The sequence below is a fragment of the Anas acuta genome, chromosome 2 (assembly GCF_963932015.1).
Source record: "Anas acuta chromosome 2, bAnaAcu1.1, whole genome shotgun sequence".
NCBI classification, from domain to species: Eukaryota; Metazoa; Chordata; class Aves; order Anseriformes; family Anatidae; genus Anas; species Anas acuta.
Genome location: NC_088980.1, coordinates 20,473,967 through 20,492,899, shown reverse-complemented (window position 1 = coordinate 20,492,899; position 18,933 = coordinate 20,473,967). Strand labels below are relative to the sequence as shown.

The following is an 18,933-nucleotide window of genomic DNA, read 5'->3' as shown; positions in this document are numbered from 1 at the left end:
AGTAACAGTTCTGCCACAATGATAGCACTGTAGTCAGCTATAGTTTCTACAGAGTAAGATAACCATAAAAGGATAAAAGTCTTATAAAACATCTATAAAACAATCTTGTTTGAGATATTTAATGCAAGTTCTCCCTGCTCTGTGCACGGAAATGCTTCTTTTCAGCAGAAGCCTCATGCAGCATCTGTATCAGTTGAGAGCTAAAGATGTTAATTAACAGGTTTTGTGTTGTGTTTTTTTTTTTTTTTTTTTTTTTTCCCCAGCTTTACTGAAAGCTGTAGGCTTCTCAACAAGCTGTAACTATTTTTCTCTTGTTTTTTACTTGAGAAGATGTTTGCAAATTATGAATGAACAGCCAATTCTTAGAAAGAGTTGAATGTTTTTTCAAATTATAACTTGGATTTTTCTGATATGAATATATTAATATCAGAAATTAATATTAATATTTTAACTCGCTGGTGGGGATGATTGCTAATTTCCCCTTCCAAAGATGAAAATGAACAAATAAATATATGCACAAAGCTAAAAGTAGAAAGTCTTCACCAACCTATACACTCATTTTTCAGGGTTTTTGTCCCTTAGTAATCCTTTTCCATCTTCAGTTTTTTGTTTTGTTTTGATAATTAGCTATATTGGCCTTACTATCATCATTTTTTTCTTTGTCTTCTACCTCCTATAAATACTTATCATGCTACTCGTCTCACAATATTTTTCCCTACCAATTTGTTTTTGAACTTCTCCAAATTACTTACCAAGCTTTAGAATACTATTCTTACCCCAACTTAATCCATTTGTCACTTTTTTTTTTTTTTTTAAATGCAGATGTTAGAGGACATTTGCAATAGCAAAGTAGTTTCACACAGTGGAAAGTCATTTCACTGGCCAAAATTACACACTGATAGTCAGAAATCAGTTACCTAATTGGTATGTGCCAAGAAACATAAAACCATTCTGTTAGGATTGCGGCATTTAGAGGAGAATAAGTAGCCAATATGAGTTAGTTCATAGTCAATTATAAAATATGTTAAAATGTATAAAAAGATAAAATTCCTGTAAGACTAAAAGGTATTTGACAGTTATCCATTATTTGAATACAGATAGCCTGAATAAATAGAAATATTTCATCATTAAATGGAAACATAATAGCACATGAAAATATAATTAGTTATTACTAGGTAATAGGTTTTCACCATACTCATACCAGTATAAACATTTGCTTTATCAGGACTATGTCTTTGCAGCTCTGAGGTGCACCATGCCCCAGTGGCTGCAGTGCAACAGATGGCACCTCTTTTGCCATATCTGAGTAGTGCTTGTGCACAGCTGCAAATCTGTTTTCTCTTTCTTACTTTTACAGTCAAGTAAGTTCTGCAGTGACAAGAAAGAGGGCAATTTTGGTTAAAAGCATATCTAGCTCAGCAGAAAATCTGGCAAATGGGAAGAAAGGAAATTATACAATCGAGAGCAATCAGAAAATGATTTTGATGGGTGATTACCATCAGATTGCAATGTTTCTACATGGATCCACAGGGCTTGGTATGAACCCAAGAGCAATTTCACATTTGTATAAAATCATCAGTCTGCATAAAAGAACAGCTTATGGATGACATGATTTTTTGTAGTATCCTGAAGAAGAAGGAGGACTAAAGGGACCAGGTATTTTCAGTCACTGAGTACAATGGGTCTCGAGCACAGCTTGAGCTGTCAGCTGAAATTGTTCCACTTTTCCTTTAAAATGAATGTCAGAAGATACTACTGGCTCCAGTCTCTAATGCTAGGCTTCATTAATATACCAGTTACTAACCTTGAACAAAGTAACTCCTTAACCGGAGAAAACTCAGGTCTGTGGTACAAGATGGATTAAACAAATCTTTGCTATCTTTGTCTGAGTAGGCCTGGTACTTTCCACACAGCATGGCCCCATAAGTCAAAACAAATTCCCCATCCTTTTCTTTTGGTCTTTGGTGAAGTCATCTTTCTCTAGTCATCCCTGAGACTAGGATATAAATTCCTAGTTCATAAATGTTCAGACACAACCTGATCCTTTCAGGATTCTCCAAAACTTCAGTGAGGCTGCAGACATATGCTTGCTGCTCCTATCATCCTAATTGGCCTCTCCCTACATGCATCTGAACACACTCCGTTGTTTTCCAGGAAAGTGAAACACTCGCCTCTCTCCAGAATGCCTCAGTTAACCTAGAGTGCAGCTGCTAGGATACAGCACATAGACAATAACATGTACTAACCCATGAAAATCAACTCAGCATTCTTTCTCATGTTTTCAGATAAAACAACATTAATTTAAAGATTGAATTGTGTATATAAGAAATTTCATATTATACATATAAGGGTAGGAGAGCAAATCACAATTATAAAGTCACATCATAAAAATTGGTGACTATGAAAAAAATGTTGATACTACAGTGAGAAAGCTGCTCAGTGTAAAATTCCCCCAAATTAATTGCTTGTGAAAGCGTAAAAAGAAGACATGAGAAGTGAAATTATTTTCCTATTCATGCAACATCAGTAGGACTGAAACTGGATTACTGCTGTCACTTCTTTCTTAAAAAAAAATAATAAAATAAAATTTGGAGTTCTTAAACCACCAGTCACTCAGATAATTGAAAAGCTGATAGAAGTTAACCCAGTGAGACAGTCACAGTGGGATTGAGATCATTAAATGTGATGCCTGAAATTTAGTTGTCAATACACAGCTATACCTCTACAATATAAAGAACCTTTACAGTGTAAAGTACCCTTCACACTAATCTTGATTTGGGGTGTGTACGTATAGATACCTAGTGCAATTTGTGATTCCTTGGAGTTTGTTAGAAAGAGGAACTGTGTGGAGCAATCCAAATGGCCACATCTCACCAGAGGCAGACGAGACCCAGTTCTCTTTACCCCGGTAGTGAAGGACAAAATAAAAGCTACTAGCCCAAAGCTAAAACAAATAAAGAGAGAAATGATACACACTTGGGCACTGTAATTAACTGTTATGCAAGAACTATAAAGCTCATGTCAGTTTGTATTTTGGTTCCTTCAAATTAAGATTGCATTTGAATTAAACAGCAAATTTACTATAATTTGACATGGTTACAGTTGTTAGCTCAAATTGAGTATTTAGGTTTTGAAGAGACATTTGTTGAAGGGATATCGTTTTTACAATGAAATAGAAAAACAAAAAAAAGAGACAGATGGGGAGAGAAAACTTTCTCATCTCTAATTGTGTATCTTTCTCTATATTAGGGTCCCAGATCCCCAGTTCAGAAATGTATTTAACCCTCACATGAGGGAAAGTAGGGAAATGAGAAGTGAAATGAGTCAGATTTATTTTACTGTGAGGATAACTATACTATGTCAACATGGGTAAGGAAGACAATTCTAGTCTTTGAATTCTGACGGGTTTATGTTTTGTTTTTGTTTGTTTTGTTTTGTGTGGGGAGGATTCTCTGTTTCATGTATCTCTAACTTAAATTTCATTCTGTAAGTCTTTGTGACTCCCGATTGAGCTTTGGTCACTGGCAGAAAAGCTTGAAGGATTTTTATTTCTTCTTTGCTCATCACAGCTTATGATCCTTGCTTCTCACTTTTTCAGAAATTTTTGTTTTATTCACAGATGTGGAAAAGAATGGAAAGGAAACCGTTGTCACATAAGTGCTAAGCCTCTTCAACCTCCAATTTCAAGTCTCCTTCGAAAAGGTGGGTCTGGAAAAAAGAAATATCTTTCTATTCACCCTTCAAGTGTTTCCTTTTTCTTATTACCGCCTTTGATTACTCTGATTTTTGCAGATATTTGGATTGGGTTGTGTATCAGTTTCTTGCTGATTAAAATTGCAGCTGCTGCCTTGTGTTTCCTATGGAAGAAGAAAGAGCCTGAAATGTAAGTGAAACTTTTATTTTGTGTAAAGCAGACACAAATGTGGCATAAAACAATGGCTAACTGCCCAGTCTCTTTGGTTTCAACTTTTAAATATCCCCATGGTCTGTGTGCCTACATATGCAACACTAAAAATAAAACCTAATTTTGCAACAACCTAGTTTTGATCTTAGTGGAACCCGGACTGGAGACAATGAGTTATAGCTTGACTTTTAGATTAGTTTGATTAAACTTTATATAATTATTCTTAAATTATAAAATTAATGCATCCTAAGAGCAGTAGTCCTGATTTTTGTACATGGCATTTAAATATAAAAAAATTGATGTATTTGTGGTTTCTTGAAATCTCTGGGGCTAAATTAGTTTTTTAAAGGCAGGTTAACAGCTCTTCCTGAAGCTACTGTTAAGAATTTTCCCTGGGGGAACATTTTTACCCTAAAGGAACGGTTTTGCCCTAAATATTTCAACACTTCCAGACATATGAGAACTCTCCCTTTACCTGTCATAACTGGATGGAATAAGTGTTAGTTTTTTTTTCTCCACTTTAAAAGACTAGTGTTTTGTATAAAAGTCTCTGATAAATTGGAAAAATACAAGCTGATAAACTGCAGAATCATGTGACCTTATCCACAAATCATTGTGTTTGTTTCCTCTCCTTTACTTCCTACAGACACTCACAATCTGGTTTTCTGTTTAATTTTGTATTAGGCCTCTTAATCAGTGGTTCTTTAGATGTGCCTCACCAATGACATGTTATCTGTTCCTTCCACCCACTTCCTCTACCTCTTCATCTCACACCCATTGTCTTAGTCTTCCACTAGCACCACTCCAGTACAGACTCTTGGCCTGTGGTCCAAGTACTGGTCTTACTCATGGTGAAGGAGAGCTCTAGATGGCAATTTTTCTTCCCAAATACATGTTTCTTCCATCTAGTATTATGCTTGCTATTAGTACTGTGCAAACAGCAAGTACTAATTAGTCATTATATTCTGACAGCCCACTGCATAGAGATCATCTTTACTGAATAAAACAACAACAACAACAGCAACAAAACAACAAAATTGGTGTTGTTTTATTTCAAAATTTATTTCAAGTGCTTTGGATAACATTACTGGTAGTACTGGTAAAGGAATCTCTCTGTATCCAGTTATTTGATTCCAGTTTATTTAAGACATACCCCTTACTGACGGTTCATTATTTCACAGATCCCTTTTCTCTTAGCACTCTGATAAGTGCTAGTTTCTCTCATCTTCCTAAGATAAGATTTTTTTTTCCTATTTTTTATTTTCCTATAGCATTTGTATTTCTCTCTCTGCCTATCTCTTTATGTATTCTGCTAGATCCTTTTCCATCAGCGGGTACCTAACAGTGTCTTCCATTTCAGGAATTCCTGTAGTGAATTGCTTTTTGCATTTTCGTGTTAGATTTCTCTCACCCCACATTTTTTTCTCCAGAATTCATCTTCAAATATGTCTCTTTTCCTTAAGCCTCTTCTTTGCTATAAATCTTTCTTTCTTTGGGGATGTTATCTCCCAAATGATCTACTCAACTGTACAGACTCCTATAATGATGTTATTGCTGCTGACACCTTTCCTAACACTGCACATTACCCTTGACAGATAGTTGTCTATAAACACAGAAGGAAAATGGGGAAGCAAGAACTTTTAGTGGTTGTGCTACTGTTAATTGAGTGCATAGCTTCACCTACTTTCTTTATGTCTGCTTCACCTTCTGTTAAGTGGGAATAATAGCATTGCCTTATCTTACTTCACAGAGGCTTTAAGAATTAATTCATTTCCATTTACACAACCTGCTAAAGTACACATATGGAAAAGCACCTCACAAGTGCAAGATAAGGTGTATTACAAGAGCTGTTTGATTTTATTTTATTTTTTTGTAATTTCAATTAATATTTTTGAAAATAAAACTTGTTTGTTTTATTAATCATATTATTTTTCTTAAGCTACTTTTCTTGTGCTCTAAACACCTTCTTTTATGATTTGCTTTCATGAATGTTTGTCAAGGTTTACTGCAGTGTCTTCTACTTCCACCTTCATATCTCTATTCAGGGAATTTTTTTTTTCTTTCTTGTAATTATATACGCCCTAAAACAAACAAACAAACAAACAAAAACACCTAGAGAGGTGGGGATTCGAGTTTGTTTGTTTGCTTTTGTACATGAAAAGGTACCATGTTGCAACATACTAAACATTTTAGACTCTTGTTAGATATGAAGTTAAACAGAGATGAACAAGTATCTTCTCACTATTGCACTAAGGAAAAAGCTCTGAAATGAAGAGAATCAGAATCACAGAATCACAGAATTTCTAGGTTGGAAGAGACCTCAAGAGCATCGAGTCCAACCTCTGACCTAACACTAACAGTCCCCACTAAACCATATCCCTAAGCTCTACATCTAAACGTCTTTTGAAGACTTCCAGGGATGGTGACTCCACCACCTCCCTGGGCAGCCTGTTCCAATGCCTAACAACCCTTTCAGTAAAGAAGCTCTTCCTAACATCTAACCTAAAACTCCCCTGGCGCAACTTAAGCCCATTCCCCCTCGTCCTGTCACCAGGCACGTGGGAGAACAGGCCAACCCCCACCTCTCTACAGCCTCCTTTAAGGTATCTGTAGAGAGCGATAAGGTCGCCCCTGAGCCTCCTCTTCTCCAGGCTGAACAAGCCCAGCTCCCTCAGCCGCTCCTCGTAGGAGCGGTTAGATTAATCAGGTTAGATTGTTTACACAGAAGAGTTCATTCTGGTTTTGATTGTTTTCACTGGAGCTGCCAAAACGGTAAATTATAATGATGGAGATTTTAACCCATGGTACAGAATCTAAATTTATATGTTCATTGTTTTTAATTATGGTTGACTTAAAATGTTAGTTAAAATACATTTTATAGTCTTCATCAAGAACTAGTCTAACTACTGAATGATAATTTGATTGAAATTGTGGATTTGTGAAAACAATTATATCTGAAACTTTGAATTTGAGAACATAAACTCATCCAGATGGTCTCTCCATCTTCAACTACCTAGTAACTAGCATGATTTTGTATATAAAAATCATAGCTGGAAGCATAGCAGTAAATTAATGCAAGTTATTCCTTAACTACTTAATCAGCAATCAGCAGTGACTAGCCAAAATGTAGCCAGTGTTTGGAACTTTAAGATAAAGCTTTAGAATAAGAAGTGACTTGTGTTCGCATAAGGCTGGAAAATGTACAATGTGACAGCACCACACAGAGGCATGAGATTTTTCTCCTCATTTTTTTAAAGGCAATTTGATGAACTTGAGGCATTAAATTATGCACACGATGCTTTCCTACAACTCACTTTTGTTTCAAAGGTTTGTGTCCACTCTTAGACTTCCTAGGTCATGTTGTCTTCTTAAAGACGTTAGGCATTAGAGGAACTCCATACTCCATACATACTCCATACATAAGGTTGCCTGCTTGGCCACTTTTTCACAATGAAGCTTTTGCAAACTTGAGCAAAAGTTTACTGATTTTTGATAAATTCTTTTGCTGGCTATTTTTTAATAACTTCTGTAAGAGTCTCCTTTGTTCTTTCCTGCTATAGAATCACATGTGCAAGCATTTGTAGCTGCTCCTCAAAGAAGCACACTAATGTGTGCTAGCTCTTAGAACATTTTTAAATGGATTGCAGATCCATCTGTAGCTCAAAGAAAATGGCACAAGAGTGTGCACAAGAGCTAGAGGAAAAGTTTTAGAGTCCAACAGAACTAATTTGTTTTTCACTAGCAAACCAGCTAACAAGCAGAAGGGATAGGCAGGTGACTCCTTAGTCACCTGGGGCCTTAGAAAGTGTTGCTAGCAGTGGTGAGAACCTGACAGTTACATTACATCCTTCTTTTCTTCACTGGAAGGAGTGTTAGTGCCTTATCCCCTCTCTCCAACCCAGAAAGTATGTTCACTCTCTTTAGCAATAATTTCATCTCTGATCTGCAGGCTTTAAAATCTTCAGTGCCTGAGTGGGAGTTACTGGAAGTCATCACATAAGTTTATTTACTAATAGACGAAAGCAGCCTGCCACATGGCTTGGCAGCAGTGGATTTCATTACCACAGTGGCATTCAGATATGCAAGCAACTTCCCAGATCCCAGCTAGGGATATGTGAAACTTTTGTATAGAATACCCAAATTGGAGGAAGCTTATGTTTCTCACATTCCTGTACATGCTCCAGAGATGACGTGTTCTAGGTTAGAAGGGAAGGCTGCCAGTTACTTCACTCCTTCAGTGGCATCTGTCTCTATTGACCGAATAGAAACAAAACTTCACTTTGGCTTTTATTTATTGCAGCTGCCTTCTCATGCTTCATTTTACTTTCAAGAACAAAACACACACACACACACACACACACACACACAAAGAAACTCAAATGCCTTCTATCCAGCTAAGCTGTGTTTCTTTGTGATTGGCTCCAATGCAGTCAATGTCTTTGGATCCTTTCAGCTTGTTTCTTCCTATTATTGATCTGTGCCATCAGCTGCAATGCTAATGCACTAATGTGCATAATGTCAAAATGAGCATGGAACACATTTTTTTCCAAAGAATACTCATACTATATTGTCTCACACAGGCAAGAGAGTGAAAAACAGCACTTTGGAGAAAGTATTTTAGAATGACAGAAAATCATGGGGAAATAGGACACACAAATGTCATCCTTCATCCTGTTACAGAGGGACTCAAATATGTCATTTAAAGACCTCTAGCAACATGGATTTGATGGCCTCCTCAGGCAATCTTGGTACTACAGATAGAAACTTAAAAAGTTTTTCTAACTGCTAAAATGTCTTTCTGCAATTTAAGTTCAATACTTCATGTCCTTTTGCCATGGAGATGTACAAATGAACATTCCCCTCCTCCCTGCAAAAATCTTGTTATATACTTGAAGGCCAGTTTTATAGTCCTTATAGTCTGCTTTCTTTAGTCTGAGCAAGCTTTGCAGCCATGTGGAAGTTTGGTGTGGTGGAATAGATAGTGTATTCCAGGGAACGTTCTCAAGGGACATCTGAAAGACTGCTAGAGGTGGTTGCTGCTATACTTCTGTTCCTATGTCTCAAAGTGATAAACAGATTATAAGATAATTGTTTCAACATTTACTTCAGTTGTTTTCCACTTGTGAACTAGGAGGGAGACAGATATTCTTTGTGTGGAATAAGAGAAAAAGACGTAGTTGTGAAGAAAAAAAAAAAAAAAAAAAAAAAAAAGGAGACATATTTGTTATTTTATTAGTCTAGTTTTTCTATCCTAATCCATTCCTTCCGTAGATTTTTTTTTTCCTGAAGCATAAAAAACAGTGCTACAACAAGAGATATTCAGTTCTTTCTGCTGTTATTCAGAGTTTTTCTGAAATTTCATGGCCATCACACATAGGAAAGAAAGCAAAGAAAATGAAGATCACATGCTGAAAGAATAGAACAAATTGGTTGGTCTGGGGCCTTCAGTGTCACCAAGATACAAAGGACTATATATATACACATATACATATACATACATACACGTATATACACACACACACACATATATATATACAAGCACATATACATATACATATACATATACATATACAGTTTCCTAGGTGACCAAAAATGTAAAAGATACAGACCTAGGAAGCCCAGGCAGGATATTAATAACCTAATCAAGCAACCAAGTGACTTTTAGAGTGATTCCAAATTAAGCTTTTGGAGTGTCTTCCCTCCTTGTATCTTGTCTCCCATTTCTTCTGTGGGATATGCAAAACGTAGTTTACTGTTGCAAATGTACATTTAGTTTAAAAAGTTTTATAAATGCTTTGGAAATTGAGATATTGAGTTATTGTTACTATTTAGAACAGAAGCTTTGAAACCAGTATAAAGGATTATTTTAAGGGATTATTTTAATTTGTATTTTAATTGTAATAGACTCTTAGAGCTTAGTGATATGGTTTAGTGAAGGACTTGTTAGTGTAGGTCAGAGGTTGGACTCGGTGATCTTGGAGGTCTCTTCCAACCTGGATGATTCTGTGACTTTGGTTCACTAGAATTTTGTTGTTATAAACCTGAGAATAAACATTCTTCTGTGTTATATATTACCTACAAAATTGTGCACTGACAAAGAGAAATACTTGATTTTTCTTCGAGAGGTACATGGAAAAGTGAAGAATTCTGATTTGCTACATCCAAATCAATCAAATCTAGATGCTTTGGTTTTCTAGATACTTTGATTTGAGAAATCATGATGTTACTCAACAGTCCCTTTCTACTCTTGAAGGTATTTTGTGGAGTATATAATTTTCTCCCATCAGGGTTGTATGGAAAACCCTACATAACAAGACAGTATTTTTTGTTACTAAGGAATACAGATGACTTTAGCAAAGCTATGCCCCACGTGACCTGCTGTGCATTCCAAGATGATTAATCTTCTCCTTTCCTATTGTGGTATTTATGGTTATGTTAGAAAACCCACCTCCCTCTGGAACTCAAACACCCACGTTTGAGTCTTTTTTGTCTTTTTTTTTTTTTTCTCCTTTCCTAAAACATCATATGCTTGGCTTTTTAACACTAATTATTCTCATTCTCTATGTGTTACAATTTCCTGAACTTGGCATTTATGGCTTTTCTACATAAATGACATTTATCAACATTTCAAATTTATTCTGACTCATTGTTTTTGTGAGTGATGGGTTACCTTTGCCCTTATTGTAGAGTGGTAACACATATGTAACTTTTTTCCCACCATGACTTCGTGATGGGCATATACTGTATGTATACTGTATATACTTACTGTAGCAATGAGGTTAATATTTCCAATGAGGGTAATATTTCAGTTATAACAAGTCACAGCAAGCACTGCAAGAATGAGCTTAACTCAAGCTACTATAATACATTTAGTTCAGCTGCCCAATCAGGCAATTTAAAATTAGGATGTAAACTGATGACCAGATGGCAATACTTATCCTACTGAGTAATACTGCACTTTTTTGCTTTCCTCAGCAGTAACTATATTGGCGACAGAGTAGTGGAGTGAGCATTACACAGCTTTACTCTAATAAGGGAAGCTTTGTGTTTCTAATTAACAAAAAATATAATGTGTTGCATTTCTAGGGATGTACATACAGCATGTAAAATATGTGCATCATCTCACTTACTAAGCACGTTCTTCTTCAGGCAATTACCACCTCATCCAGTTGATGGATTATAACATTTGTGTAAACATGTGACTAAATTTTCATTTGTATATTCTTTGAGGTCTTTTAAGTCATCCAAAAGATTTCAGAAATTTTTAAGGATAATTATTGGTGTAGACTTTAAAATAATTTTTTGCTACATTCACAAACAGAGTGCATCCATACATATGTTTGTATAAATACCTTTGAATACGGGATATATATGCATATATGTATAGTCTATATGTAATATGCAAAGTAATACACTTAAAGTGACATCCAAAATACTGTTTTGAAAAGAAAAAAAAAATCCTAAGAACAGGATAGCAATTAACAAAGCTTACTCTCCACTTCATCTGAATCTGGGTTGTGTAAATTCAAACAATGCCCGTATTATGCACATAAAATTCCCGTGGTCCCCTCAGATTAGGTGCCCAACTACATAAGCTCTTTTGTGATTCAGACCCAAAGTGAAGGGACATCTGAAATATGCTGGACACTCTGAGCAAGTTTGAATTGTTATGCTTAAGAAAACCTCATACACACAGGCAGGATCACTATTTTCAGTTCTAAATACAGCAAGGAGAGAGAATTTGTTGAAGAAAACAGTCAATGCTTTTTTGGTGTTTTTTTTTTGTTTGTTTGTTTGTTTGTTTGTGCCCACAGTTTTGTGCAACACCCTGCTGGTTAATGGATTTGCAGAGGAACCTGGAGACATGTGTTCAGTCTCCTTTCCATCAGGATACACCTAAGTACTCAGTGTGTTCTTGCTCAAATATGTAATATATATATGCCTTGCACAGGTTGTGTAAGGTCAATGGGGGAGTAGGGAATGAAAGAGAATTAGAGCCATCCCTATTCATATCACTTCCTACCAGCACTTTAAAGGTGGTTCCCACTGTGAATTGTGTGACTCGTCCTTTGGAAGTGCCTCCGCTGACTATAAGCAGAACCTAAGTATTTAATTCCTTATCAAGCTGTTATCCCATACAGTTGTTTTTTGATGTCTAAATGAGACACCAGAATTAAGGCATGCAAATCTGGCCCTTTGGGCACTAGTTTACAAGCAAAGTCGTTTCTTGAAAACTTCTTATCTTGGTTTTCTTTTGGCCTCAGGTTTTGTGGAACATAGTGTGATTTTGGAGTAAAAATCTATTCTGTTTAATTTTTATGGGCTTTATTCAGGAGGATTAGTATGCAAATATACACTTAAGATGCATATAAATAATCCAACATATTATAGATTCACTGAACTAACTTAAAGCATCAGAATACCATGAATAATTAAGGTTATGATTAAGACCACACGAACAAATCAACAGGTTGAAATTTTCAGTTCTTCTCATTGTCATGACAGGTAATCAAACTGAATAATGAAACTAATATTAGAAGGAATTGCTTTCTGATAGTCCAGTGAAAGAATTTGAGGAGACATATCTTTGTTAGCCTTTCTTGCACTGATTTAACTCATAAGGGAATATTTTTTTGTAGCCTACCTGTGTCATTGTTCTAAGCATCCATTCTGGTTTCATTTTTTTTGCAAAAGAAATCAAGTGGTGTGTCTCGCCCCCAGCTCTCACTGAGGAACAACAGCTTCCCTTCCCAACCACTCCATCAGCCGTATCTCGGTGGCTGCTCTTGTCCCTTCACTGCTGCCTTTCAGAGCCCGTCTAACAGTCAATAGGGAGATAATGCTTAAAGCAAATACAAATACAGCTTTCTGTATACACAAAGCAATGCATATGCTCTTAATCATAAAAGCATTAGGGAAAAAAAATACCAAAAAGCTAAACGGAGCTCTTCTGAAGTCAACCATATGGGAAAAAAAAAAAAAGATCTAGGTAGAAAGTGCTATCCCCAAATAGACGTTGCTTTTGCAGAATCAGTAGCCACGTCTTTCATGATAAAAACAAACAAACAAACAAAAACCTTCCAGCTGAGGTAATGAACAGAAGACCCATAATTAGCACAATTTCTCCTATTTGTCTATTATAAATTGCTTATGGCATTGCATCCGATCATAAATCCTCGGTATTCCAATAACTTCAGTGATTCTTAAAACATTCCTGACTTTCCAGCAAAAATATGAAGAACTCTTATAACTTTAGAACTTTCTGATTATTTAAATGGCCTAAAATGTAAGTTTTCGTGAATAAATTTTAAAAGTTCATACACATTATAGCAATGCAATTTTTTAGCTAATATCTTGTTTTGTCTAATGTATAGCGGTACTTGCATTTAATGAATATTTAATAGTTTTATATTTTTTAACAGAAGCAAATGAAAAATAATTATTTTAATGTATCACACTTATACAGAACATTGGTTTATTTTCATTAATTTCAGTAGAGCTCAATTGGGAATATATTTAGCCATCTTTTTTTTTTTTCTTTTTTAAAAAAAAAAAAGGCTTTTTCATCATGAAATTATTTGGTTCTTTGACAACCTGTGTGATACTGTGTTTTGTTGCTGTTGTTTTTCTTGACTTTTCAAGGAAACTAGAGGAACCGACTAATACTTCGTTTGCCAACCCATTGTATGAAGACCTTAATTCACCTGGGAAAGCAAAGGTAAGCAGCAATAGCTGTTCCTATACATTCAGAAAAATATGAGGTTGTTAACATCAAATAGGTTTCCCATTAAAACAAACTGTGTAATTCCTCACTATATGCTATTTAATAAAAGAAGACTAAACTGTTGCATCACTCGGATCAGTTCCAGTACATTTTCAGTACAGAGGCAGATTTGAAATCGATTCAGTTCTGTGAACATGTTTTAAACAAATACTGGCTGTGGGCTATTGAATCTGAAAAAAAAAAAAAAAAAAAAAAAAAAAAGAGGTTTTACATTAAGTATTTAGCTAAACATATCAAAGAAAAGCTCACTGGGACTTATGTCCATGTTTTGCTTCTGGAAAAAAAACTGAAATGAAATGAAATAAAACAAAACAAAACAAAATAAAATAAAATAAAACAATACTACAAACATAATACACAATTTACACAATTCATCACTCAAATTGTCTTTGCACACTCACATAAGTTTAATAAAATGTGCATTACTGTTTCCATTATGTCGTGGTTCCGCTCGAGTGGGCAGCCGAGCTCCACCACAGCCGCTCTCTCACTCCCCCTCCTCAAAGAGGAATGGGGAGAAAATATGTGAAAAGGGCTCAAGGATTGAGATAAGGACGAGAAAATCACACAATAATTAGTGTAACGGGCAAACCAGACTCAGCATAAGAAGACAGATAGTAAGATTTATTGCTCATTACTAACAAGCTAGAGAAGTGAGAAACAAAGGAAAGAAACCAAAAGCACCTCCCCCCCCCATCCACCCTCTTCCACCTCCTCCCCCCGAGCGGCGCAGGGGAACGGGGGAATGGGGGTTATGGTCAGTCTACAGCACTTCTTCTCTGCCGCTCCTTCTCGGTCACTCTCGTCCCCTGTGCTGTGGGGTCCCACCCACGGGATGCAGTCCTTGACGAACTGATCCGGCGTGGGCTTCCCACAGGCAGCAGCTCTTCCAGAACTGCTCCAGATATGGGTCCGTACCACGGGGTCCATCCCTCAAGAGAAAACTGCTCCAACCTGGCTCCCCTACGGGCAGCAGCTCCTGCCAGATCACCTGCTCCTGTGTGGTCTCCTCTCCACGGGCTACAGGTCCGGCCCGGAATCTGCTCTGGCAGGGGTCTTCCACAGGCGGCAGCCTCCATCGGTGCAGGGCCACCTGCTCCACCGTGGTCTCCTCCACGGGCTGCAGCGTGGAACCCTGCTCCACCATGGTACTCCATGGGCTGCAGGGGGACATCCTGCTTCACCATGGTCCTCACCACAGGCTGCAGGGGACTTCTGCTCTGGCGCCTGGAGCACCTCTCCCCCTCCTTCTACACTTACCTTGGCACCTGCAAGGCTGTTTCTCACTCCCTTGACTCTCCCGGCTGCTGTGTGGCGCAGCGTTTTTTCCCTGTCTTAAATATGCTCTCACAGAGGCGCAAAACAACATCGCTTATTGGCTCAGATCTGGAAAACAATGGGGCCCTTCCCAAACATGGGGCGTCTTCTAGATCTTTCTCACAGAAACCACCCCTATGACCCCCTGCTACCAAAACCTTGCCACGTAAAACCACTACACATCACTATAAAATTCATCTTGAAACTAAACAAACAAGTCTACACACTATCTGATCTTTGACCATGTTTTTCCTTCATGCCATTTGGTTATCATCATTAAGAGACTTCTGTAGTAATAAAGAAGTTTGCAAACAAAATATATGTCTAAAAGTGAACATAGTGCAGTAAAATATTTCAAGGCTAGATTTAACTATCACATTAGAGTGGTAGCTAAACTTTATGTTTTACATTTAACAAGAGAAATATAATTGACTTAAAATGTAGCCGTCTGCTATTTATTGTTGAAAATAATACAGACCTTGGATTTACTAGGAACCAAATAAAATTTAAAACATCTTCAGTTTGATATTATTAGCATTGAAATAATTAGGTTTGGTTAGAGATAGAAAAATAAAATTTCCTTGTCCTTTCCACAGTCAATAATATAAGATTCCACCACAGTTTTGAACAGGATTAATTATGACATCTCATTTACTTTTTATAAAAGTTTTACACATGATTTTAGAGAGATTAGATCAAGTTAATTCACTTATAGGTTTGAATTTGTGAGAGCTCCACGTTGGAAATGTTCCCATCACAATAATGTCCAATGTATCAGGACATTTGTTTAGTTAAAATAGATTCCTGACATGCTTCATTTAATAGCAAGCTCAAAAAACAGAAGCACAATATCTGGAGAGAGATTTTCATAGAAGACAGCTCCAGGCACTGTGATTGAAGCCCAATGCTGTACCAGATTTTCCTGTTTTCCTTAAGGCTGTGAATATATGTGTTTTCACTAATTCTTCCTTTAAAGGAGAAAACAGGAGTTATGTCAGGATTTTTGCCTAAGACTGACGAACCTTACATCCAAATGACATATCACCAATCAAAAGATACTATAAAACATGAGCAACAACTCTTATCTCAGGCTGAATACCCACAAGTTAAGCATTTGTGGGCATCTCTATTTCATAAAGAAAGAACAATTCTCACTGTACTTTTTCTGAACATTTAAACTATGCAAACCTAGTGTTGACACGCTTGTCTACACTACTGTTTGCACTTCTGCATTCACAGGGTGTGTTACTTTGACAACCACATGTAATGATATTTCCTGAATATCACTTGCAGCTGAATAAAAATATTCTGAAACAGTTGTGTCTTTTTACAGTCTCCTGGGTACACCACCTCACCCACTGTTCAGATCAGTGTTTCTCCATGGCATGAGGTATGTAATAATATATTTCTCTTCTAAAGTAGGATATGTGTTGGGCCATTAAATAAAATGCTATAGTAGAGGTAATAGAAAGAAATCACTTCAAGTTAAAGGTATACTGTTGTTCATTGTATTCACACCTCTGGAACTCTGAGAAAGATGACCAGGGCTGTAATGGCCACCAAGGTCCTCAAGATAGAAATTTCATCAGTACTGTTTAATGTAGCTGCTTGTTATGTCATACAGTAGTTCAAAAATTTCCAGTAAGACAGATGCTGAATAAAATATTTAAAACAATTAAAGTCCTTGCCTGAAGAGTTCATATTATATTTTTTTTCCTGATATGTTCCTCAGCCAAGAACTTAGAACTCTTAATGAACTGAAGTATCTTTCAAGAGATATATGTCTACATTGTTTCTCCTTTAAATTACAATACCATGTAACAAAATTAGTGACCTACTTTGGTTACATTACTGTACATGGATTTTCCCAAAACAATACTATATGTTGGAGAAGGAGCTCTGCAGACAAATAAAACAAAGTGGGAACAGATGCAGAAGAAGGTTAAGTTATTTAGTCAGGTGTAAATGGTTGATGATGATTTTTGGTGGAGCTATGCTATCTTTTGTCAGCTGAAAATCTGGTCTAGAATGTTAAGAGATTTTATTGATTTATTTGAACTTACTATATTACTTTGACACTTGGAAATCTACAGCCATTTTTATGCTCTAACTAATGAATTGAATTAGTTATTTCTTTAAATTTTGTTCTGTTTTTACTTTTAGTATCCATTTAATGAAGGTGTGAATGCTACCTCTTTTCTAAATCCTCTCTATGGTGAGGCAACAGAAGACATGGAGAAATTATGGAGTTCCTTGAAAATAGACAAAAAACAGGATTAATATTGCTTGTGACTCTGCCTGAAGATTTGTTCTAAAATCTGAAAGTATGTTATGATACTGCAGCATTTGCTATATGATGAATAACTCTCTACATAATAACTCTTTTATTGGTATAATTATATTCAGAATGTAACATTACATTAAAATGGAATCTATAAATATATATATATAAATATATATAAATCCATATATACATATGTAGTCTTTCATATTTCTGTTGATGCAGAAATGTATTGGTAACTATAACTGTGAATTCATTTTATATAAGGGCAATTTAAATTCCAGTATGTTAATAAAATGTTTAATCCAATCCAGATTCCTGAGGTCTGAGAATCATAATTTTGTGCCTATTATTTGAGAAATGATAACAAATATTTCTGTAACAAATATTTCTGTAATGTTATATTAGAAAGGGATTTTAAATGGCTGTTTTAGTGTTCCAAGGGGCAGAAGAAAAAGGGAAGTATTTTTATAATTAGAAGCATATCAAGCTAATCAAAAATGGTCATAAATCATGGATATGAATATCAGCTCAAGTATGTGGTTCAGCAATGTGACATACTGGTATGTACATTTATTTTAACTAAGTATATTTATTGTTAACCTTGAAAGCCATATCTGACCAAATTCCCTCTGGTCAGCTCTCCAATGGTTACCACAGTGCTACTGGTGTTTTTAGCTTAGTGATCTACAGAGAACTGTCTTTTCTAGAGAAACTAAAATATAGCATCTTCTATAATGCCCACTTGAATTATCTAGTGGTCATTTTCAATTTGAAGGTTTAAGTGTTCCTGCTGTACTTATGTTTTCTTCCCTTACTGTATTTTCACTTAATTTAAAACCCATTGGAAAGTTCCAAAGATATATAGTACTCCTTCATACTTATTAAAATAAACATCTGGATAGCAGATAGTATCTGTGTTAATTCCAGAGAAGGGCGACGAAGCTGGTGAGGGGCCTGGAGAACATGTCCTATGAGGAGCGGCTGAAGGACCTGGGCTTGTTCAGCCTGGAGAAGAGGAGGCTCAGGGGCGACCTTATCGCTCTCTACAGATACCTTAAAGGAGGCTGTAGTGAGGTGGGGGTTGGCCTGTTCTCCCACATGCCTGGTGACAGGACGAGGGGGAACGGGCTTAAGTTGCACCAGGGGAGTTTTAGGTTGGATGTTAGGAAGAACTTCTTTACCGAACGGGTTGTTAGGCACTGGAACAGGCTGCCCAGGGAGGTGGTGGAGTCACCATCCCTGGAAGTCTTTAAAAGACATTTAGATGTAGAGCTTAGGGATATGGTTTAGTGGGGACTGTTAGTGTTAGGTTAGAGGTTGGACTCGATGATCTTGAGGTCTCTTCCAACCTAGAAATTCTGTGATTCTGTGATTCTGTGATTTAGGGAAATCTGAAATGCTTGACATTTATTAGACTTTCAAGTCTCCACACAAAAAAGCACATGGAAGCCTGGTTTCATCCCATCATTCATGAGACTGCTTAGTTTTGGGTGGTGGTTTTGGGTTTTTGTTTGTTTGTTTTTATTTTATTTTTATTTTTTTCTTAATAACACAATAGTATTCATACCTGGGACCACAGAACAACTTTTCAGATGATTTTTTCTTATTAACTGGCATATTATTTCAAGGTTAACAGAAGTAACA

At 36.4% G+C, this 18,933-nt stretch overlaps 1 protein-coding gene across 3 annotated transcripts in view; it reads left to right on the top strand.

Moving 5' to 3' along the window:
• Positions 1-17,601, top strand: part of MALRD1 (MAM and LDL receptor class A domain containing 1) — a 263,177-nt gene extending 245,576 nt beyond the window's left edge. For 2 of the 3 annotated variants that reach the window (XM_068673784.1, XM_068673782.1), the window contains 5 exons: positions 3,599-3,702; positions 3,793-3,883; positions 13,547-13,622; positions 16,339-16,395; positions 17,169-17,601. In XM_068673784.1, the coding sequence (XP_068529885.1) occupies positions 3,599-3,702; positions 3,793-3,883; positions 13,547-13,622; positions 16,339-16,395; positions 17,169-17,285 (445 nt within the window). In that variant the 3' untranslated portion in view covers positions 17,286-17,601. The remainder of the gene's footprint in view (positions 1-3,598; positions 3,703-3,792; positions 3,884-13,546; positions 13,623-16,338; positions 16,396-17,168) is intronic. The other variant, XM_068673783.1, reaches the window with a different exon arrangement.
• Positions 17,602-18,933: the final 1,332 nt, after the last annotated feature.